The sequence below is a fragment of the Pteropus vampyrus genome, unplaced genomic scaffold (genome assembly GCF_000151845.1).
Source record: "Pteropus vampyrus isolate Shadow unplaced genomic scaffold, Pvam_2.0 Scaffold261, whole genome shotgun sequence".
Classification (NCBI taxonomy): domain Eukaryota; kingdom Metazoa; phylum Chordata; class Mammalia; order Chiroptera; family Pteropodidae; genus Pteropus; species Pteropus vampyrus.
In genome coordinates, this window is record NW_011889042.1 from 1,778,247 (window position 1) to 1,802,335 (window position 24,089).

General features: G+C 35.4%; 1 protein-coding gene across 2 annotated transcripts in view; it reads right to left on the reverse strand.

Annotated features, from left to right (window-relative positions):
* CLTC (clathrin heavy chain) overlaps window positions 1-24,089 on the reverse strand; it is a 63,126-nt gene extending 39,037 nt beyond the window's left edge. Inside the window, exons 1-4 of one of the 2 annotated variants that reach the window (XM_011375055.2) lie at window positions 23,700-24,089; window positions 3,921-4,128; window positions 842-1,110; window positions 94-255 (exon numbers count right to left, since the gene is read on the reverse strand). In XM_011375055.2, coding sequence (XP_011373357.1) covers window positions 94-255; window positions 842-1,110; window positions 3,921-4,128; window positions 23,700-23,741 — 681 coding nt within the window. In that variant the 5' untranslated portion in view covers window positions 23,742-24,089. The remainder of the gene's footprint in view (window positions 1-93; window positions 256-841; window positions 1,111-3,920; window positions 4,129-23,699) is intronic. The other variant, XM_011375056.2, reaches the window with a different exon arrangement.

Sequence of the window (24,089 nt, forward strand, 5' to 3'; positions counted from 1 at the left end):
AAACAAATTAACAAGAAAAAACGATTTTAAAATTAGATGACGTTATTAACAGCAAAAGAAATTCTCATTAAAATTTCCAAAGCCAAAACTTACCTTCCCTCCAGCTTGACCCCGTACTGCAAAACAAAATAACGTTGATTCTTCTGCATTTCCTTCCATCTTAAACTGTGCGAAGCTAGCCGCATGTCCTTCAATGGGCTGAGACACTTTCCTATCTACAGAATATAACTGCATAGCTCCCACCACACGATTTTGCTACAAAAGATAAAAGAGAATAAAATTTGGGGACTCAATGAGCCAATAACTCCCAGATTCAACTAGTGAAATAATTAGCATTGCTAACATCTTAAGCAAAATTTACAATTTTTTGTTATTTAGTCTCTCGCCGTAGATTTGATATCTTTTAACTTAAAAATTAACTCCAAACATTATCTTATTAAAGTTTAACATGAATGTTTAAAATGTGCTTCATACACAACTATCTCTTTCCGGTCTCTTAAAGAAATATATGTATAGCAGTACTCATTCGGCAGCAAATAGTCATAATAAATTCCAAATCATTCATACAAGAACTCAAATATCTACTCAATCTGCACAAGAGACCTAAAAATACTTGGTAAGGGTATGTACTCCGAAATAATATGTCAGTATAAGGGCATTAAGCCAGCAACCTTTATTTCTTAAAAAAAAAAAAAAAAGAAAGAAAGAAGAAAAAAAGTCTTCCAAAATAAGTCAGATTCAACAACACTGAGCATAGAAGACTTAATTTCAAAATAAACTGCTTTCTGGGCATATCAGTTCTCTAGACCTTTTCTTTATTAAAAACTGGAAAAAATGTTACCTGTGCAGATATACCAGTCAGAAGTAACCACTTTTGCTTTGCATCTGTACGATAATTGATAATCTGGCAACCTGCAAGGCTAGAATGACGATCAAACATTTTCACTGGCTGAGACTCTCCTTCCATACTCCAATGGTAAACTGCATTATCCGTAACAAGAGCAACCGTATTCAGAGAGATCCATTTCCAGAAGGTGACATCGTCAGTCATGGTATGGGCCTTCATTTTACTTTTCATTTCAATGTTAAATATCTGAAGAGTTTTCCCAGCTAAAAACAAAAATTAAGAATTATAAATCACTAAGAAAGCAAATTTCAGGTTAAATTAATATCTAGCTAGACTAGCTCTGTAACAAGATCTATAACTTCCAAACAAAATGGTTTTATCATGAGACTACTCAATAACCAACTACAGCAGTCAAATTGATAGAGCAGCAACCACTGAAAAGATAGCTGAGACTGAGTGATCTACATCTACATCTGAAGCAAAAACTCTATTACCCCTAATACAAACATTTTAAACAGACAGCACAGAATGCTATAGAATTCTAAATCCTAACTAAAAATGAATCTAAAGAACAGCCTGCTTAACAATGATGGAAAACAAGGTTATAATCTTCATATTTATAATTAAGAATGTTTACTTACTAGCTAAGGCGTAGGTACACAGAACAAAGCAAATCTGATACAAACACATGGGGTAAAAATGTCTAATTTTTAAAAGGCAGTCATCCCTCATCCAACTAAATCTTGTGGAAATGGCTTTTTGGAAGAGAATCTACTTCAACTCTGCCTTATACCACTAGCACATGAGAGAAGTGCATGCTACATTTAATTGGTTTAAGATACAAAGGGAAAGGTAGAAGTGCTGGAGGAAAGGAAAGGGAGACAAGAACAGTTTCGGATGCTGTTAATATACTTGAGATAGGTACAAAGTTCAAGCTTCATCCAATGAAGACAGCAAATATTTTGTAAAAGAAGGATGAAATTTGCCTTGATGTTGAGAGTTCACTGAATCAGAAGCAAAGGCTTATACTTATAATTTGAAATCCATCATGGTAGGAAAAGTGATTTGGTTTAAATTAACAAAGGTCAAAGCCCATAGCTATCGACAGGCTATCTAATTCAGATTAGCCCTTAGAAACTAAGGAAAACTCCATTCCTGAGCCACAGAGAATCTGACTCCTGAAAAACAAAAAATATTATAAGATAGTATGGGGGGAGGGAATGGGATGGGACACAAAACATACAGCTTTGTACCACGATCCTTCTTACCACATGTGTAAGAACTTCTTCCATAAAACAAAGAATGTTATTCCCATCCCGCACAATATGTAAACCACAACCAGACTTAAACAATTGTGAGAGTTATAGTCCTGTTTATAAAAAGAAGCCAAGGGGTTTAAAACTGGCTTCGGAGGGAAGCAGTAGAGTAAGTCCTTGACAGGTTCTGCGACTTTAATGACAAATAATGAACCCGACTTTACCATAGGCTAATTGATATAAACAACTTAAATTCCTGTATCTCATCAACCTTGTAACAAAACAATGTTATTCGAGGACCTACTGTATTTGGAAATTACTTACTTTCCTTTGCTGCCTCCCCCAACCCCTAGATAGATATTTTTTCTTTTTTATATGAAAAGGATTTGGAGGACATGTATGTAGGGTGGTTTAGGGAGGAAGGCAAGGGATGACAGCTTAACTCCACATTGTAGATATATGGGAACAAATCTGTAATTATACAATGCCCTGAAAATCTTTTCAATTTATTCCTTTTATAGAACAGGACAATAACTAATACAATCTAATTTAAGATAACTCACCATCTGCACACATAAGAAAGCATTAAGAAATGTGATAAGATAACAACAACATTAAAAATAGAATTCTGAGAAAATTAAAACGATGGCCTTTTAATAGAGAGGTGTGAGAGTTGATAAGCAGTTGAATTTAAATCTTTAAGAAGGCTGAAGGGAGCTTAATACCTTAAAGTATAATATGTATTGTTTAATAGTAGCAAAAAAGCTTACTGCCACAGAACATGTGGCTCTAGGTAAAAGCTGGAACCTCTTTTCTTGAGATGCAACTCTAAACTTGCATATATAATGGTGACATTTGTTTGAATATGCCTGGCCCTCTCCCACCACCCCTGTCCCTTAATCTCCAACCAGTACTACTACTACTAAATACAAAGTTTAAATCATGTAAAGAAAAGTCTGTTTAAAAACTTCAGCACCTCTAACAACTCACCCACAAAATATATTAAGAAATTACTAGGAATCTGAACTCTTCCTACTACTACCAAGAAGATAAACAACAAGCAAAAATTAGGCAGTTAAATGCTTTTCTTTTTTAGAGGCAGTTTGTAATCTAACCCTCTTAAAAGCTTCTGTTTCAATGGGTCAGTTACATTCTCACTCTAACTATCAAAGAAAAAAAAATTAATATAGGCTCCCAGAAATATCAGATTCTTTGAATTCTGTTCAAACTAGTAAGCTGTACAGTTCCCTATTGTGACACTTTAGAAGTTAATTTGAATAAACTCTAACACCCATGATTCCAAAGCTTCCACCTATATGTAGACAAACAAGTTAATAATCGGTATAAGTTCAAGCAATTTTTAAAAGTCAATAATCTAAATGAAATACAAGTCTGAAGTTTAAAAAAGGCAAGGCATGAACAGCAAGTTTATCATTGTAAGAAGTATGCAAAGTTTAGGTGCTAATATTAGCAAAGTATATTTTATTCCACAATATGAATCACTAATTTCTTATGTCTTCTGTATACAGTTATTTTTTCAGCAGTCTTATCATACTATAGGTATAAAATTTAAATTCATTTAATCTAAAACTTAAAATTTTTCCATGTAGATCTATGCTGACTAGAACATTTTACAGAAATATGTCAAGTAAAAGTCATGAAAGTAGTTAAAATCAAATTCAGTAACAGCTTTAACTTTGCAGATCTGTTTAACCAAATGTAATCAAAATACTAAAAAGAGGTAGATCCTAATTACTGTATTTGAATAAATTATACTAAAAAAGAATTTTAAGAAAAAACTCCACACTCTTTCATACCTTTTAGCGCAATTACTTTGCTAGCTGGATTCATGATGGCGCTGTCTGCAGAAATTGGTCTTCGAATTGGGTTACTTGGGTCATTCATATCAATGATTACCACCTGGGCCTGCTCTCCTACTTTCTCTCTAATGCAGATGAATTTGTCTGACTCCATAGTCAGGGTACTAAAGCCAATGTTTGCTGGGTTTATTCCCAGGTTCTGGAGCTGGAGAAAAAAAAAAAATTGCAAAGTGAATTTAGAAAGACTTGATATTCATGTATTGTGACCATTACAAATCCTCGTTTAACCATAAACGCTTCCAGGTCAAGTGAAAACTCCGTTACTTTAATTCAAGTGAGGCACCTAATAGCCAAATGACAAACCTTCTGTTCTTCCAATATGACATTCACTTGTTTTCTTACAACCTTGTGGTTATAACTAAGACAGAACAAATAGATATAAAGGAAAGAGCTAGACTTTATGGTTCAAAGGTTTTAAAGCAATCAATGTTTCTTAGTTTAAAATCATTGAACTGATCTGTTCTCTTTTACCCTCTACATTTAGTAGTTACTTGTTCACATGCATTAGACTTCAGGAATCTGAAAATTAAGTTACAGTATAAAAAGAAATTTAAAATTTCACAAGATTCTTGATCTACAGGAACTTAATAATAGCAAGAGAAGACAGACAAAGAAAGTTATAATATTTTGCAAAAAGTGCCAAAGATATGTAAAAGGGACCTTGATAAAGAAGGCAATATGTTCAAGGTAGGCAGACTAGAGAGAGAATTCTTAACAGAAGGACTAACAAATGCTAAAGCCCAGAGATGTGAAAGCATGGTCTGCTAAGGGAACTACAAGTTCTCTTGTAGCATTGTGAGTATAGACTATGAACATGGTCATAAAGTAGTGGAGAATTAAGGTTATAAAGATAAGCAAAAGCCAGACTGGTAAGCTAAAACGTACTCCAGTAAGAATCCTGAATTTATTCTTTAGACGAAGGAAGATACTTAAAGGTTTTAACAAGGAAAATAATGAAATCAGATTTGCTTTGTGTACTCTGAAGATACTGAAGTATTTGTTAAACAAATATAGAGGATCTAAGGATGATAGGTCTTTGAAAACCAGTTAAATCCAAGAAAAGGGCACCTGTTAGAAGGAGATGGCTATGAGAATGGGTCATTAATACTCTGGGTGACCAAACATGATATAACATGATATAAATCCCACTAAAAGGCTTCCCGAAAGCTTTATTAGCCTTAGCCAGACTAGATTTTTTTTCCTTTCCTCCGTGGAAAATAAATTCACATGGAGCAAAATATAAACAAAAATGAAAAACCAGAGGAAAAAAATAAAAAACAAGTCTTCCTCCTCCCGTTGTCCCCCAGATACCCAATTTCCCTCCCCAGGGACCATCATGTCACTGCTCTCTTATGAACTGGCTGAGTCCAGTTAACTGTATTTTATCTAATTTTTTTTGTCAACCCCTTCCACTAATAGCGTTTAACTATTACCAGGCCAGGATCTGGATAAGATACAATATAACATTAAGAGACTACCTTTTACTTTCACTTGCCTCTTGTACCTAAATGACCGCAGGCACAACCAGTTATAAAGCATAGTTACTCTAACTCACTCAACACCAGGGCAAGGATTCAAGGAATTGTCTAACAATTAATACCAACATGGTAATAAAGTAGATGATTAACTAGCTTTACAAGCTCAAGTGTATGCTGCCACCATGCAAGGCAAATACACAAGCTGTGAGATGTTAACTTATAATGAATTTGGTTACAACAAAACTTTATGAATTATTAATTTTCACTTCTTCCTAAGTTTTATAGTGACTTTTAGTTAGAGAACTAATGGAGGAAGATACACCATAAGGGGTCCTGTAAAACATACAAAGGTACTGTGGGTGGGCTTCAGGGAGGCCTTATACAACTATTTTTTTGAGTAGACCTTCTTTAGAGACACTTGTAAGTTTAATCGATAGCTACCTTTCCAATAATTGGAAAAAATATTCTAGTGGGTCATAGAGCTTCTAGAAATATAAACATAAAAGCAAAATATTATCTTCTATACTAAAATAAGAATTGTGTTTTGTCATTACCAAGTATTCACCTAAGGCAATTTTGAGTTTCAATTGTCACAGCTTACGTCCTAGTGTTTGAGAAAGAGTAAAAATAGTAAAATTAAAACAAGGATGCAAGTCACAAATACCACTAACTGAACTCACAAATGATTCTAAAAGATTTTTTTTAACCCCTCCACTTCAGAGGCAGGTATGAGACAACTGTAAGAAAAAAAAATAGACTATTAGAAAAGATAGTAGAGAGGAGGGAAAAAAGGAAAGTCAAGAAACCTGTGTTTTCTATTTTCATGTAGATTCCCAGGGAAATGCAGTAGGAAAAGCACTTTGTCAATGGGTTAGCACTGACCCTTGGCCTCAGGGATGTTTTAATTTTAGGAAAAGCAAAGATTTGGTTAAAAGTGGATGGGGCTCCCTCATTGCCTGCAATCTATATATAATAGTCTCTTCCCATTAAATACACTCTACCAAGAAAGTTATGTATATATTTTTTTAATTTTATCTATCAGAAATGTACTAGTACTATTCAAAATACTCGATGTGAAACAAGACATATATCCTTTAAAGACAAAATTAAAGAGACAAGTGGCAAACTCTTATCAATGTTACATGCTTAAACATTTTTAAACGTATACTTAAATGACGCCCATTTACACAACTAAATAGGAAACTGCTCCTTCCTAAAAGGCCTTTCCCAATTGTTAGCACAAATGACAGAACTTCAAGTGTTTTTCCTATCAGTTAACAGAAAGCTACATTGCTGCCATCTCGCCAAATAAGGTAAGATTTTCTTCCTCACTGGTGATACTTTTCAGTGAGTATGCCCAGAGCACTAACCAATTCTTCCCAAACTGTCCTATGATATATTCAAAAGGAAAATATCCCCAAACAGACAGTAATGGGACAAGTCATCATTATCAATCATAATTCCGGCTTAGGTGCAACTCTTAAAATGGGATCACATAAAAAGGATTATCATACCAGATTTTAACTATGTCTACTAATATTCCTATAGATTAAAACTTTTTAAATATAACATGTTTTTAAACAGGTTTTATTTTCAAAATAGCATATACTAACCATAAAATATTCTTAATTATAAAGTCTGATGGTATACGGAGCTATCTACCACAGTTACAGGCTGTGGAACACACCCCTAATAAACTGAGAGAACATATAAGAATCTCTGAACCTGCAGCTTTTTTCAGAGAATACATAATAATACCCAAATTCTGGTCACATTTTTTTTAACTTTCCCATTGGCAAAATGTTGCTATGATGAAGTTGGAGGTATTCTATTTTGAGATATGCTTGGAAGTTTATGATAAATATTTTTAACTTCAAAGAACTTTTATTTTGCTGACATAAAAGAAAAATATGATGTCAATAAATTTAGGTCCAAAAAAGGGTTACTTATTTTTTTAATAGTTATTACATGCATAAAGTAATTATTCAAACAGTACAAAAGGATATACTATGAAAAGTCACCCACTCTATGTTTCCGGTAATATTTCCCCCCTCCCTTCTCCCTGGTAATTAAGAGATACTTTTACATCTCAGAGATAGCCTATGTATATGAAAGTAAATATTTTCATCCTCTCTTAAAAAAAAACCAAAACACTAATGGCACATGCACAATAGCATACAAATGATCAACTGCTCCTTTAAAACAAAACAAAAAAACTGCCCAAACTTTGTAACTCATTTGGTTTCCAGACTAGATTTTGACACTGATCTACAACCCACAACTTTAGAACTTGACACTTATTCCTAGTTTAGATTCCAAAAAGTAACAGATTTACTGTTAATCAGCCAACCCAACACTCTGGAGTACCCTAGAGTTACATGTTACAAATGATACAAAAATGTTTCCTTCTCTTCCTTCACTCACCCCAATTTGGAGTAACATGCCTGGGGTGAAAAGACACTACACTCTTAGTTTTTAGTACAAAATAGTATCTCAGAGTCCCCATAATCTAGAGAACACAGAAAGTTCTTCATTCAAGACAATTATTGTACAAATATGTAACTTTGATTGTAAAATACAAGTGCCATACAGAATTAGCTGGTTCTGTGGATTTCTCAAAAGAGCCAAAATGTCTGGGTTTGGTCCTAGTTTTGCCATTTATGAGATCACGGGCAAATCATTTATCTCTGTGTATGTTTCCTCATCTGAAACATCTGAAATGATACCAGTTATTCCACAATTGTGAGGATTTAATGTGAAGTGCTTAGAACATTGCATGACACAATGGCTCAATATTGTTAGTCCATCCAACACAGCTCAAGGTTAGTTTTTATATATCTGCTTAATTCAGCTGTCCTAAACGTTGGGTTGAATCTCTGGGTGTGAATTTATTTTGACTACTGATAATAGATAAGTGGTCTCTGGGGGCTTAACTTACTCAGACACAGAAATGCTCCCTCTCGTTTTTTTTTTTTTTTTTTTAAGAAAATTACACTTAAAAACTTCCAATTCTGCTCTTTAGTTTGCCTAAATAAAGTTAGGCAGAAACCAGAATCTTCAAAACCATGTAACATGTTCATGCTAAGTAACCTTATTTTATTTCCATTCGTATTTTTACAGACATTGTGGAACAGTATTGTTAAGTCTTTCTCACAAACCTGGCTAACATGTCTCCAACATGAAGACATGTTTGCTGAGGAAGCAAGCTGAGAAGGCTAACACAAACAAATGGCATAAGATGAGTATCATCAAAAATTCTCTTTACCCTAAGAAAGCTCAAGACTAAGAAGCAGAAAATAAAATGGAAAGCAGGCACAGCATTTCTCTCCTCAATGTGCAGGACACTTGACGCTAGCTGTTTCAAAGACACACCACATTCTTATACTGCACCTTCCCAAAACCAAAATTTCCCAATGTTTCCCAATCTTCCTGTGGCCCACAATTCCAGGTCAATTTATCCAAGAATTAAAACCTCTTCCATCTATGCTCTGAAGTATGCCTAACTAAAGTTAGCGAGGCCAGAATCTTCCTACACAGAAGGAAACACTCCTTTTACTATATATACTGTTAAGTATTTTTCAGGACAATTATAGATTTAAAAAAAAAAAATTATGAAATCCAAGAGTCCACATTAACAATTTTTTTTTAAAAACTCACAATTAGATACCACCTCGACACCTGTTAGAATGGCTATTACAACGAAATAAGTAATAGCAAGTGTTGGAGACGTGGAGAAAAAGGAACCCTCATACACTGCTAGTGGGAATGTAAGCTGGTACAGCCACAATGGAAAACAGTATGGAGATTCCTCAGAAAATAAGAACAGTATTACCATACGACTCAGCAATCCCTCTTCTAAGTATCTATCCGAAAATTTGAAAACATTTATTTATAAATTTAAAAAATATATATCTAAAAAAGAAAAAGCTGTTCCTTACAGAAAAAAGCCAACTTAAAAATGATAAAAAAAAAAAAAAAGACCTATGTTGTACGCCTGAATGTAATATAACATTGTATGTCAATGGTAATTGAAAAATAAAAAAACTTTAAAAAAATTTTAATGGTGAAAAAGTCTCTACAGGTATTTTGCAGTCATCACAATAACTGATTCAGGCAAGAACCATCAATAGATAATAAAATTAATGATTGAAAGTAAGGAGTAACATAGTCTCAAAGTAACTCCCAAGATACTTATTACAAAAAGAAAAAGAGATTTGTAGTGAAGAAACCTGTCCAACACAACCTTTACCAAGTACTCAGTATCATTAGCAATTGGTCAAATTGACAGCATGAGCTTCTGAATGCGATGCACTACAAAGAACACATGACTTTTGTGGTATTCATGCCCAAAGTATAGAATCTGAATCTAATCATGATGACACATCAGATGAGCCTAAACCAAGGAACATTCCATTCCACAAAACAAATGATCTGTATTTTTCGAAAATATGTCTTCAAATACAAATAGAGTTGCAGATTTTAAAAAAACTAATGAGACAGGACAACACAATGTAACTCATGATCCCAGATTTTCTTTTGATATTAAATATTGAAACAATTGATGATATCTGAATGAAGCCTGAGATTAAATAACAGTATTCTGTCAAAGTCAATTTCCTCACTTTGGTAATTTTTACTGTGGCTCTAAAGATCATTTTGTTATTCTTAGTAAATATACACTAGAGTATATAGTTAAAGAGGTATCAAACCTATAAATTACTTTCAAACAGTTTAGTAAAAAAATATGTGTATAGCAACAAAAGAGGATAAATCAAATGTAGTAAAAAAAAAATGTTAAGAAATGAAGAATCTGGGTAGTGTATATGAGATTTTTTGCACCACATTAACTTTTTCTATAAATCTGAAACTGTGTAAAACAATATTTTTTTTAAAAAAATCTTAATATACATAACTGAAAGCAACATGTAGATCTTACTTGGATCCTGATTTAAACCAGGAACATGTGGGGATGATCAGAGAAATCTGAATATGGACTGGTCTTTTAGATACTGAGGGATTGTTAAATATGAGGATACTATACTACTATGATTATAAGAATATTTCCATTATTTTCTAAAGATGCATGCTGGAATATTTAGAGGTGAAATGCCATGATAGCCTGAATTTCTTTAAGTAAAACAAACAAAAAACATATATGTAAATATATATATATATCAAAATATTAAAAATCTAGATGATTGGGCATATGACTCTCCTCAGTCTTATGAAAGCTTGAAATTTATTTTTAAAATTTTTTAAAAAGATTAATCTCTACTCTTCTATAGGTTACAGAAACAGAAAATTAAATTGTAAGAATCAGACTTTTACTAGGCAATTTACCTGTAGGAAGGAAGAATACAACTTCAAATGGTAGAGAGGAAAATCGAACCTTAACGAGTAAAATAATTCAAGTGTAAGAATTTACACTCTGTAAAGGAGCTGCACAATGGATGTTTGCCCAGTTAGAACTGAGAGGTCCACTGCTCTGTCCATTTTGGTAGCCAGTGGTTATATGCAGCTATTTAATTTTGTTAAGCAAATACAATCTAAAATTCAGTTCCTCAGTCACATTAGTCACATTTCAAGTACTCAACAGCCACACGTGACTACTGTACTAGAAGGCGCAGAATAGAGAACATTTCCATTATTGCACAGTTCTACTGGAGAGAACTGTTTTTAGATTTCCATGGTAGACCAAAAAAGGAGAAAAAGAAAACTACTTTAACGTTAAATTCTGGCAAAATATGAAGAACAACTAGTAAAGAGACACACTCATCTTACACAAGGACTTCAGACAAGGCAAGGAGAAACAAAAAAATTGAACTTTCACGTTTCAGAATCCAGATATCTGCAGGAGGTTTAGGAGGAAAAAAAAATCTCCAAGTTCAATGCTAGCAGAAGTGAGAACCCAAAGAACAACTCCTCAGTATGAGTGCCTCTTTCCCCTCAAGAAATCATTAAACATTCAAATATCAGAGGCCCAGGGTTACAAAGAATGTACAGATGTAGTAACACTGAGTCAAAATTTTAAAAATGTTAAAAAAAAATTTTAACTTCAGCAATATTAGATTAAGAAATCAAAGTTAAACGTTTGTTAGTTTTTAATGCTTTAGGCTTTGTGTTTTCTGTCTTGCTTTTGAAACTATACTTGATTTGATTGTAAATGTGGCAAACAGAAAAGTGTCCATTCTTGCTTGATGGGGAGCAAGGCACACCTAAGTATGCATGAAAATGATTAAATACGCACCAAGCACTTCGAACAGTGTGGAAGATTTCTGTCCTTTTATAGTTATCCACCTCTAGGGCTATGGTATCCTGACATACTTGTAAAACAGACTGGCTCTGATACCATGCTATTAACATATAATCAAACCTAGGGTGGGCCAATTTGCTTTGTTCAAAATATGTTACTAAAGACAGCTAGAAAAACCTATATCAAGGAATCAGGAAACCCAGGGACAGTGAGTCTGCACATTAGAATATATTAGTGATCAAACTATGAAAATACTGTTAAAGAGACCAAATGGACTATGAATATATTTAATCCAAATAGTATACATTTATCAAAAAGAGCAGAAAATGCCAGCACACATCCAAGTAAACTACAAGTAAATTCCAAGACAACATATCCCAGTAAAACTACACTATTTTTCAATGCCCAATTCTTTGACTTGCCAAAGACTCTATTAGCACAAAGTATCTCGGCAATCACTCACAATTGTGCTTGTGCCTACAAATATCACCTAATTAAAGAAGTAAGAGGTTTACTTTGAGCCTATTAATTTTAACCAACAGTTCTTACATTTGATCAGATAGATTCATGGGAAACAAGCTTTTTTTATAAGCTTACCCAGGAAGTCTGCCTCCTAATGAATACTAATCTCAGAACTCACTTACCAGTTGTATCAGCTAAAAATCAAAATACATTAAAACTTCTGTTTATGGCAGCATTACTAAGGGCTTATGTTTCACAATTAGTGCTTGCCTTTACAATTTCCAGATCCTTCCTCCTTGTTTCATCTGAAGTCAGAATGTAAAGGAAGTATGTATAAGTTACTATATTTCAGATGAGGCTATTTTATAAATGCTCTATTACAGTCCTATTCTGGTTACCTTTCTGTAAATGAATCTTGTATCTTGGTAAAAATTTAACGGGTGTTACCACTACAGAGTTAACTAAACAATTTTAGAAAGACCTAATGACACACGGATGTCACCCAATGCAGATATTTTTAAGTGCCTGGAGATTTGGTTAACTTCCTATCCTAAATATTTCACTCAGCAAAATATCTTTCAAAAGTTCCAAACAACCCCTACCTTCCTTCACTAATATAAGTTGCAGTCAAAAACTGCTGACAGCAGTTAATTAGGTTCTTCCAGGAAACTAACAGAATGTCACATAAAAACTGCAGTTGCTGTCTTCTACAGGAAATGAAGAAAAATGCTGAGAATGCAACATTCCTTTAGTTCTTCCATCAACAGGATGCCAGCCATTGTTTTCTTTGCGCTCCACATAGTTCAAGCAACAAATAAAGATGCCTTTAATCCTTGCTGATCCCATATTTAAACATATATATTTGTTTATACTCAATGTTAGCTTCTGTGGCATTGCCTCTTAGGAGAATTTTTGCCACTGGTCACTCACTTCCAATTGTTAAGTAATATATTCAAGAAGGAGCCACAGTTAGAGACAGGGACAGTGAGACTATTAGCTTTGGTAAACTATCAGGAGACTCAAACAGAATTTTCTCTACTTGTAGCCAATTACTGACTACAAAATTTAAAAACTTTAAATTTGACTCATTCCTAAAAAATAATAATTGAATAATTACATGAAATATTACATGTCAATTCTGCCAAAGCTGCAGGGCAATAGAGGGAAGTTTTTATGCCCCAAATCTTGTGGATGGGCATGATTCCCCCCAGGTTATGCCCTTTCTGGTATAAATGACATTCAGCTGGCAAAAACAACTGAATGCCACCAAAGCTGTGATGGGGGGTGGGGACAGGTAGGGGAAGGGGCTGGGAGTGGGGGAGTGCAGAATTTACTCTCCTTTCAAAGAACCAGAAATGAAGCTTAATTTCAGGGTCCAATATTACAATAAATACTTAGTGCTGACTTAACATAAAGACCTTCGAAAGGCTGATCTGAATGGTCCTGGGCAGACATCAAGGGCTTAGTTTCCTGGACTGAAGAACTAGAAGTATCTGCTCAGTTTCTTTACTATTAAAACTGTAAAGGTAACAAAGAAACTTCATGCTATGACACAAGTTCCCAACGACTTCACAAAACATACTTTTAAGTGTGAGTTCAGTGATTCAGCTCAACCATATCACTGATGCACACATTCAGGTTATTTTCTACCTTACCTATACTGACAGAAAACCTGCTAGAAAATTAGACATGCTGTTGTCAATCATTTTTCTAGTCAGATCAACCATTTAAAACACTTAAGTGCTACAAGTTACAAGACGAGAACCATTTTATTTTACATTTGAGTCACTGGAATATTTCCTTCTGAACATAAAGCCAAAATTTTCAAGTTAAATTGAGTGAATGAAATAACACTCAGCACGAAGACTTACAGGCTATCTCAAAATCATATAAAAAATTCAGAGAGTTCAAAACAACATTAAAATGATTAAATGACTAAGATTTACTTTCTATTAACACCTGTTGAGAGTCTATTATTTGGCGACTTGGTATCAATTCAGTATATTATAACCTGTTACTTATCAGCAGTCCCCAACCTTTTTGGCACCAGGGACTGGTGCTCTTATGAGAATCTAATGCCTGATGACCTGAGATGAAACTGAGGCGGTAAAGGAAGCACTGGGGAGCAGGTGCAAATACAAATGAAGCTTTGCTCCCTGGCTCACCACTCACCTCCTGCTGTGTGCCTCGGTTCCACAGACTGCTACCGGTCCACAGGCCTGGGGGTTGGGGACCCCTGGCTTAAGTACAAGTTTTTCATTAATTGCCTCCTTTGTGTTAAACTTTTAAGTTTATCATTATTACTGAGGTAACAACCTATACGGAAAAAAAATTTTAGGCTTAGAGGGATTTGAAGGTACAATCTGTAGTTTATCTGTAAAAAGAGGGGAAAAAACTCTCTATCATCTCAAAACTCAATAAACACTGTTTCTCTGTGTGACGATCAGTGTTAAAAACTAAGATTGTTTTGATTTTTGGTCAAGAAGAAGGTGTGCCTTGGATGCTTGTAATTTTTTTTTTTTCCAATTACAGCTGACATTCAATATATTAGTTTCAGATATATAGCATAGTGGTTAGACATTTATATAACTTACGAATTGATCACCCCACTAAGTCTAGTACCCATCTGACACCATATATAGTTATCACAATATTATTGACTATATACCTTATGCTGTACTTTACATGCCCGTGATCATTTTTATAACCGGCAAGTTGTACATCTTAACCCCTTCTCCCTTTTTACTCATCCCCTCAATCCCCAAGCCATCATCAAAATATTCTCTGTATCAATAAGCGTGTTCTGTTTTGTTTAGATTTTTTAATTCATGGTACTAAAACTTGCCCACACTGAATCCTTTAATCTTGCTTCTTTCATATCAGGAAAGTTTTACTCCATTGTCTGAAAAAAGCTTCCATTCCGATTATTTTGGTTTTTATAATTCTTAGATATGTAAACCTATTCTGTCACACCTCCCATTGTATTTAATCGTGATTTCCCTCTAATTTAAAATATATATATATATATAAAAACCTTCAAGTTAATCTTTCACATTGCAGATTTCCACATGGGCAATTCTGTTCCTGCCTTCAGGATCAACGTTTCTGTACATGCTCTGTTGTTCCAACCTTTCATCTCCATGGGTCTGTTTGTATTATATATCAAGTGTTGTTTGCACACCATGGATGATGCCAACAGTTTTCTAAAATTCTCTTCCAATTTTAGTGGGGAAAAAAATCTTTTAAGTATTTCCTCCAGTCTCTTCCTACTTCTGTAGTACTTCTTCCAATAATCGTACATTTAAACAATTACTGAGCAGGTACTGTATGCCAAACACTATACTAATACAGAGTATTCTACCATAAATGAGATATGGTCTCTCCTACTCATTGTGTAACAGACACACAGCAATTACAATGGTACCAAGTTACAAAGAGGAATGCCTAATCCAGATATATGTGAGGGTATACATAGTATCTCCAAAGAAATGGAAATGCTTTAGCAGGCCACACAATTTAAGGGCAGGACTACAAAGCTTGGGAAAGAACCCACAACTAAAAATATTGTATATACCCAAATAGAGTATTTATTTTCCCAAGTAGTCTATTCCCCAGACACCCCAAAAAAACCTTTTGGCAAGTGTTGGAGAGAAAGTGAAAAAAACTGGAACTCTCATACATTGCTGGTGGAGATGTAAAAGGGTGCAGCTGCACCCTTGAAAAACAGTTGGGCAGTCCCTCAAAAAGTTAAAACAGAATTACCAAACAACCAGCGGTATACATCCAAAAGAACTGAAAAACAGGTATTCAAAAAAAGCCTTGTGCATTAATGTTAACTGCAGCACTATTCACAACAGCCAACAGGTGGAAAAAACCCAAACATTCATCAACTGATGAAAGAACAAATAATATGTGGCATATCTATTCAAAGGAGTATTATTTAGCCATAAAGGAATGAAGTACTGATACATAATACAACATGGTTGAACCTCAAACATTATCCTTAGAGAAAGAAGTCAGACACATATTGTATGATTACATTTATAGGATCAGGTAAATTCAGAGAGACAGAAAGCACACTAGTGGTAGCTAGGGAATAAAAGGACTGCTTAATGGACATGGGGTTTCCTTTTGGGAAGATGAAAGTTTTGGAACTAGGGAGAGGTGACAGTTGTACAACACTGTGAATGCACTAAATACCACTAATTTGTTCACTTTAAAATAGTTAATTTTAAGTTATATGAATTTCACTTCGATTTAAAAAGGCTTTTGGTCTCCTTAAACTATAAACTCCTATATAATTATCTAATTCTATAACATATAATTCAATTAATCACTGGATTAGAAAGTTATAAAAAACTTGGAAATTTTTTTTCTACTTTTCACATTTCAGAAACCATTTTATTCAAACTCCTCATATGCGGTTTTTACATCAGTGTTTTCATTAGCACTGGAAAATCACCTCCAAAGTTTTTTTATCCATTATGGTACCATCATGGGAATTTTATAACATGCCTCAAAATCTATTTGTATATTATGAGTTGTCTTTTCACTTGCTTTTGGATTACGATCTCCAGAAACGTATCACTAGTGGATTGCTTTTTGAGAAATACATAAAATGTTTGCTTATAACATCTAACAGTTGTTAATTGTGAGGCCATACACAGAGGAATAATTATTAGACGTGTTAAATTTACCTCTTACCAATCCAGATACTTTCAAACAATGAGATCTATTCAAAGTCAGCTCTTTGCCAAGAAGAGTGTGTATAGTCTTTCACTTTACTCTGTCCACTTTGGTGGTTTTTAAGACCTCTTTCTTCAATGAGCACCAGGTGAGAAGTAGATGAAAGCAACTCTCAACTCAATTCTCATTTTTTAATCTACTGAGATTCTGAGTTTCGATAGATATGGGTCAACAAAAAATGCAATGCCCAAGACCCCCAGTGTGTATGAGAATTCTTCCCTTCCTTACTCCAGAAATGGACTGAATGTACGAAATGAGAAGGAAAGTCTGGTGTAATTCCAAGATCCTGGCTTCAATAACTGGGTAGATAGTAGTTTTTTCCTTCAGCATGTATATATGTTCAACTCGACTGGATAAAGGGAGACTTCCCTCCAGCATAAGGGCTAAGAACTAATATTTGAGTGTCTGTATCATTATGATAAACACCAACATATACTATAGCCCCACTTAACAATTACCAGAAAGTATTACTTTAATAAATGAGGAAGTTGAGAAAAGCTAAAAAGACAGAGCTTGGATTAGATATCTGAGACATTTTCCACAACAGCACTTTGTAGAATTTAGTGTGATGAAATGGTTTTAATGCACTCATTTTCTATTGTTTCAGAAATAAGTTTTTAAATCTGCTTTACTTCAGAACTTAAAGAAAAGTCTTTATTTACCCAATGATTCAGAACAGGAAGTACTAATATTACTGGAAGTTCTGCCTCTAAAGCACAACTATACAAGTTTGTAATCATTTTCCCCTCTGGTTATGCTATTCGAACTGAGCAAACATGTTCCACTCCCACTTTCCTTCTCCCCTTACCCCAAGCACAAATCATCTTCCTTGAGTTCAAGTTTTACATTAGTATAAATACAAAAGAATGAATAATATAGTAAAATAGAAAGCAGAAGTTTCCTACTTTCACAAACGGCTTCAGACTGAAACACAATCATTCTCGTTATTAAGGAAAAGTCTACAGAGAAGTTTAAGAAGTTCAGCCTATGAGAGGTATATAGATATTCTTAGTTTCAAGTTAACAAAATGAGGAGGTCCCAATCATTCTGCACAATTTGCTACTGGGAACTTGAATAAAGCCCTTTAAAAAACATCTAAAAAAAACATTTAAGGCACAGAAAAATCAAATATTGGTTCGTTGGCCCCTACTTTTCTCAAAATATAAAATCTACTGACCTAAAAACAAACTACTAGTAGAATGTGTACATCAAAGAACACAACATAGATACAAATTATGATATATTTTGCAGTTAAAAATACAGATCATTCACCAAATGAGGAACTTGCCACACTGAAAGAACAAATACTGAAGTCTGACCACCCACTCACTAGCTGTGTGACTCTACAAGTTAACTGCTATGAACTTCAGTTTCTCTATTTGCAAAATAAGTCTAACCCTACCTACCTGAAAGGATTATCATGCTAACTGAGATCATGAACATAAAATATTTAGCATAGTTCTTGGCACACAGTAGGTGCTCAAATAGCTATAATGGTGAATTTATTTTGACCTTGTAGATTTCAAGGCAATTAAAATTTGATGGATAGTTATTCCTTCTAAAGTAAATTATGTCTTTCATAATACAAAAGAGACACAAAATCCAAGTTTGACAGGTTTTGCATAATACATTCAGACCCAAGCCTCTTGACATCCCCTTTGAGTTAAGAGCATTAGCCACAGGCACTTGGCTAATAGGGGGGACAAAAGACACAGCTATAAATTTTGCTATGGTTTACAAATTGATTTTATGAAGTAGCTTTAGCATAGCCTATATGTAAATTAGAAAAACAGCCTCATTCTAATATACAGGACTAAAACATGAATTCATTTCCTATCTAAGTAAGAACACTTCAACACCACCATCTTACAGAAGGACATATACGAGAACAAAGGCCTGACTGGTATTCCACATGGGTATTTTATCAGATATGATTAGGTTTCTCAAATATATCTGACCAAGGAACACTAATTTAAAATGTATCAATGAGTGCTCATGGGATATAAAAAGGATTTTAAGAACTCTTCTGGGCACAGTTTTAGAGCAGTATCCATTCTGTATCATACTAATATTTGTATTAAATTCTGCACAATGCCAAACATTCAATGACATCCATGGTTGCGATTACATGTGGACAGCCTTTGTCAACTAATCAGTGTAAACTTCAATGCAAGCTGCAATCGGTCTTGTTCACCAGTTTGTCCCCTGGTCTAACACATAACACAGCTGCTGATACGTGGTAAGTATCAAATCTTAGGTGGGTACCAAATATTTATGAACCACAAAAAGCTAATAAAATATTGTGCCACTGGTTCAGAGATGCTTGAATAAAAAGTACTGGACAAAAATTATATAACTAACAATTAATGCTCTGAGAGTGCTACACCAAGTACTTTCACATACATGACCTCAGATTGCCACAGTAATTTTAATTTTGCCTTTTACAGAGAAAAAGCAGCAAGAGGTTAGTCTTAACCTGTGTTCTCCGATAGTGTAGCCACATTTCACAAGCTACATGTACTGAGCACTTATAATGTGGTTACTGTGACTGAATTTATTCTAAAGTTAAAATTAATTAAACTTAGTTACTGATGATCAATTATGGAAAAACTTATGTATGTTTGGAATAACCTTGGGTGGCAAATCTGCTTTGCCAACTGTAAATTTTATAAAAGCCAAATAAAGATCAAATATTTCCAACGAAAATAGGGTCTGAATTAAAATGTGATGTAGGTGTAAAATACACATCAGATTTTGAAAATTCAGTAGCCAAAAGAAATGTAAAATATCGCATTTGAAAATTTTATATATGTTGAAATTGTAATATTTTGGGTATATATATATAGTTTCATAAACATACTGATTTCATCTACTTTTCATATGGCCACTTGAAAACATAAAATTACACATGTGGCTCTTACTATTTTTCTATTGGATAGCACTGATCTCGACAACCCCCAAACTCCTAATCTACTATGCCACATCATTAATTCCATTTTAAACCAATAGAAAAAGTCACTTCTTGAAGCAAAGTCCAACAAAAAAAGTACACTAGGAAACTGTAACTTTTCTTCTTAAGGACAATCATTCTTTGAAATATTTTGTGTCAGACGACCTAGGTTCAAATTCCATTCTGACTCTGTGTTCCTTTGGGCACTACTCTGAGTCTCACTTTCTTCAACAGTCTGAGAAAGATGTCGGTGGGTTAAGTGAAGACCTAAAAGCACCCAGCCACGTTTATAGACTATAACAGGCTCTCACAAGAAGTCTGCTGCCCTTTCCACTCACTAGTCACTGTTCATCATTACCACTTCCCCAAAAAAGAGACAGCACTTTCTTTCTAACAATGAATGTTTTAATTTTAGCTAAAATGTTCTAAACAAATAAATATGGGTAGCCAGAAAAATCTTCTCTCACAAAGCATATTAGTACAGCCTATGATTGAGCAGTCTAATGTCACAGACAATAGCCTTTACATTTAAATTAATTTAAAATAAATAAAAGTAAAAAATAAAATAAAATAAATAAAAGTAAAAACTTAGATCCTCTGCCACACTAAGTACATTTCAAGTGCTCAAAATCCCTATGTAGCTAGTACAAATTTCATCATAAAAGTTCCATTTAATAGTAACTCTCAAAAAGCAAAAACCACATCACTAACAATGCCAGAAAAAACATCTTGTTAAACATAATTTAAATATCATAGGTTAAGCTTCCTGAAATCATGTATTTCAGTGCACACTAAAATAAAAATGATTGAGGTTCTACACTGACAGTTTCATGTCTTAAATTATTTCCTAAAGAGTGAAAGCAGTCACTAGACTCAGCCACGCCCCCCTGAGCCTAGTAAAATGACCATTAGAAAAATTCTGAAAAACGTGATACATCTTAAACATAGAAGCTATTCCCAGATAGACTGCAGCATAATTCCAGGCAGTATGCCTCTTTCAGGCAGTACAGTTAAGCATACATCATATCCCAGTTAATACTTAGCACTGCTGTCTCTTTGCAAACCAAAACAACCAATCAGCTCACAACATATTCCATGCCTGCATTTATGAATCAAAGGGGAAAAAAGGGCAGCGGGGGGGTGTTAATTGCAGACCCAAGGAACCTGGGAAACAGTGGAATGTGTCAACTGGCATAGAGATAATGTGCCAAGAATTCAGAATTGCAAGCATAATTTTATATGTAGCCTAGGATTTTTTTTTTTTTTTTTCAGAATCTGCAACTCTAGCAATGTCTTGCTCAAACAGGCACTCATCTGTTAACTATTAGCCCAAACATCCAAAAAAGAAAAACAAATCCTTCATAACTTATAATATCAACATTCATGTGCTGTGGTGCCGACCCTTGATTATATAGATCCTTCAGTTGGCCAAAGCAGTTACACAGTATAAAAATAAATTTACAGTTCACCTTTTGAAGCTTTCACAAGCTAACTCTACACTCAAGTTCCTCAATTCTTGTTCCCAATTTTTATCCTAAGTATTTCAGAAAGTTTTCTGCTACTTAACAAACTGGCAGTGACCCAGAGGTCAAAGACCTAAAATGCCAATTAAAATAATCCCATATTAGTTTTTAAAAAGGAAAGGGATAAAAATGAAAAGTCAGCAATATATTATTATCATGAAAGAGGTTGGTGATCAGGACTCTTCCTGCAATTAATCATTATCAGCTGGAGTATACAGTCACAATAGCAAACTTAAGTTTAGGCATGGCATATTACTTCAAAAAATGGATGACTGAATTATTCAACTATATTTGCAAAGATGCTTTATGCTCGTATCTTCAAATTATTTGAGAAGGAAATGGCTTCACTCAAGTATCTGCAGAAATTTCAAATCCCTTATAAATCAGACCCACCTTAAATCTCTCTTCAATTAGTGACAAGGTTGGATTCCAATCTTTGGGATTTAACAATTCTAGTACACTCTTTAATAGAAATGACAAGCTATAGCTCAAACCACCACTAGTCAAGAAATAAGATTTACTAGTGGGCTATACCTCTGCCTTGTAAACAGTAAATTGTACCTGCTTCTCTTGCATATTTTACAAACATGTCTGCAGAAATATTATATATTAGATGCACTTCAGTATGAGAAGCTTGTGTTTTCCCTCATACCCAAGAACATTATTTTCCTAACCCTTCACATTCATTTACAGCCCACTATAACAGAAGTAACCACAGCAATTAAAACTTAGATTGAGCACAAACAATAATGTCTATGTGTTCATTCTGTCACTTAACGTTTCTTTAACCTTTTGTAAAATAGTATTCCAGTACTTCAGATGAGTTATCTGAAAACCACAGGTGACTGAAGAAAGTGCATTACTTGACTCATTTTGGGGAGGGGGTAAAGATTATTCATTACATTTTAATACTTAAAAGAATTTCTTGCTGATGCAAGCAAAGGTGATAATAACTGTAAAAAAATATGAAATTTTGTTACTGATAACCTGATTATTAAACTCTTTTATTAATAATAATCCTTTATGTGTTATACCAATGGGAAAAAATAAAATTAGCCTTTGGTAGTACAGTGTCCAATGGATCACTAATACGAGTGTCATGTCAAACTAGGGCATCTTTTATCATTATGAAATTAGCACTTCAGAAGATTAAGCTGAGGTAGGCCTCTTTAAGGAGTATTTGAAGAGAAATAAATTATTTCAGCCAAAGTGAAACCAGAATTGGTGAACCAGGAAAACTGGACGCTCAAAAAAGGCTTAATTCAGTCATGCCTTCCAATGATCACCTGCCTGGGCCCTCCATGGGCATGTTGCCAGATAAGACAGTATGTTGCCTACAGGATAATGCACCACAGGGAAGAATTCTAGAACCTACTAAACGGAAGCCAATTACAAACCAAATAACCTTGCATATCTTAGAGCAGGTGTGCTCTATCCCCAGGGCTCTGTTCAATTCCACGCAATCCTGAGGGAGGGAGGTACTCACGCCCACAACTACGTGCTAGACTTCAGCAGACCCCAAGATAACCTCTGAAAAACTCTTCCTAATCTTCTAGTACCAAACAAGGGATAAGTGCCATACCACCCGCCGAGATATCAAGAAGGAAAAGATGGCGAGTTCCCCTAGGGACCTTGACCCCACACAGTGTGAGATTGACACCGCCCTGAGAAATACGTCCCCCTATTCTATCCTGTTCCTTCAGTGACTTTCTGTTCCTACTGCCTCGGGGATGGCAAGAAGTAAGCCACTGCTGTTTCCCCCAACCCCAAGGGAAGGTTTGTTTCTCAGTTGAGAGCCGCAGAGAAAGGAAGAAAAAAGGCTGCTCCTCCCCAACCCACCCGCCCTACAACTCCAGGGTGCAGACACTATGAAGGAAAGGGAAGAGCAATGGGAGGTGACAACCACGCACTGGCCTAGGTAATGAAAGCCTTGCTCCGAAAGAAACACGGGAGGATCCCCTTGCTCCCCAACCTACCCAAATGAATGAACTGAATAAAACGAGGAAGGGGGAGGTGGAGTTAGTATACGCAGTTCTTGCCATCCAGGAAGCTAAGATAGAGAGGCCCTCAAACCCAGGACTAGCTTCGCTGCCCTGTGGACCCCGACTCTCATCCTTTCCAACCAAACTCCACATCAGTTAACCCTTTAAGCTTTCCAAAATAACGCTCCCACCCTCCATCTAGCCCAGACACCGATTATCGCCCCCCCCACCTCCGATCCTGCTTTTTGTTTGGGCCCAGACTCCAACATTTTTCTTCTTACCACCCTCTCCAAAACCCTCACCAGCCCGGGCCCAGCCGCACCTGGAGATGCTCCTGAAAACGAATTGGCAAAATCTGGGCCATGGCGCTGTCGGGGGTATGGTCTCCTCCTGTCACTGGGGCTGCGGGGCAGTGGCTGCCCGGGCTCTCCAAGGGAGAGGAGGAGAAAGGGGACGGGGGAGGCTGGGCTCAGCAGGATACTCTCCGGGGACGCAGGAAACTGGCAGGCAGACGAAATAGATTGGGTCGGGGGCGGAGGCTCCAGGGTCCAGGAGAGCCGCAATGGCGGAACCGGGCGCAGCGCAGACTCCGGAAACGGCTGAGCCCTGCGGAGGGATCCCAGCAACAGAACTCCGCCCAAGTCACCTCACCCCCTCCATCTTATGTACCCCTCCACGGCATGCCGCGGTGCAGCCGGCGCAGGAATTCGGG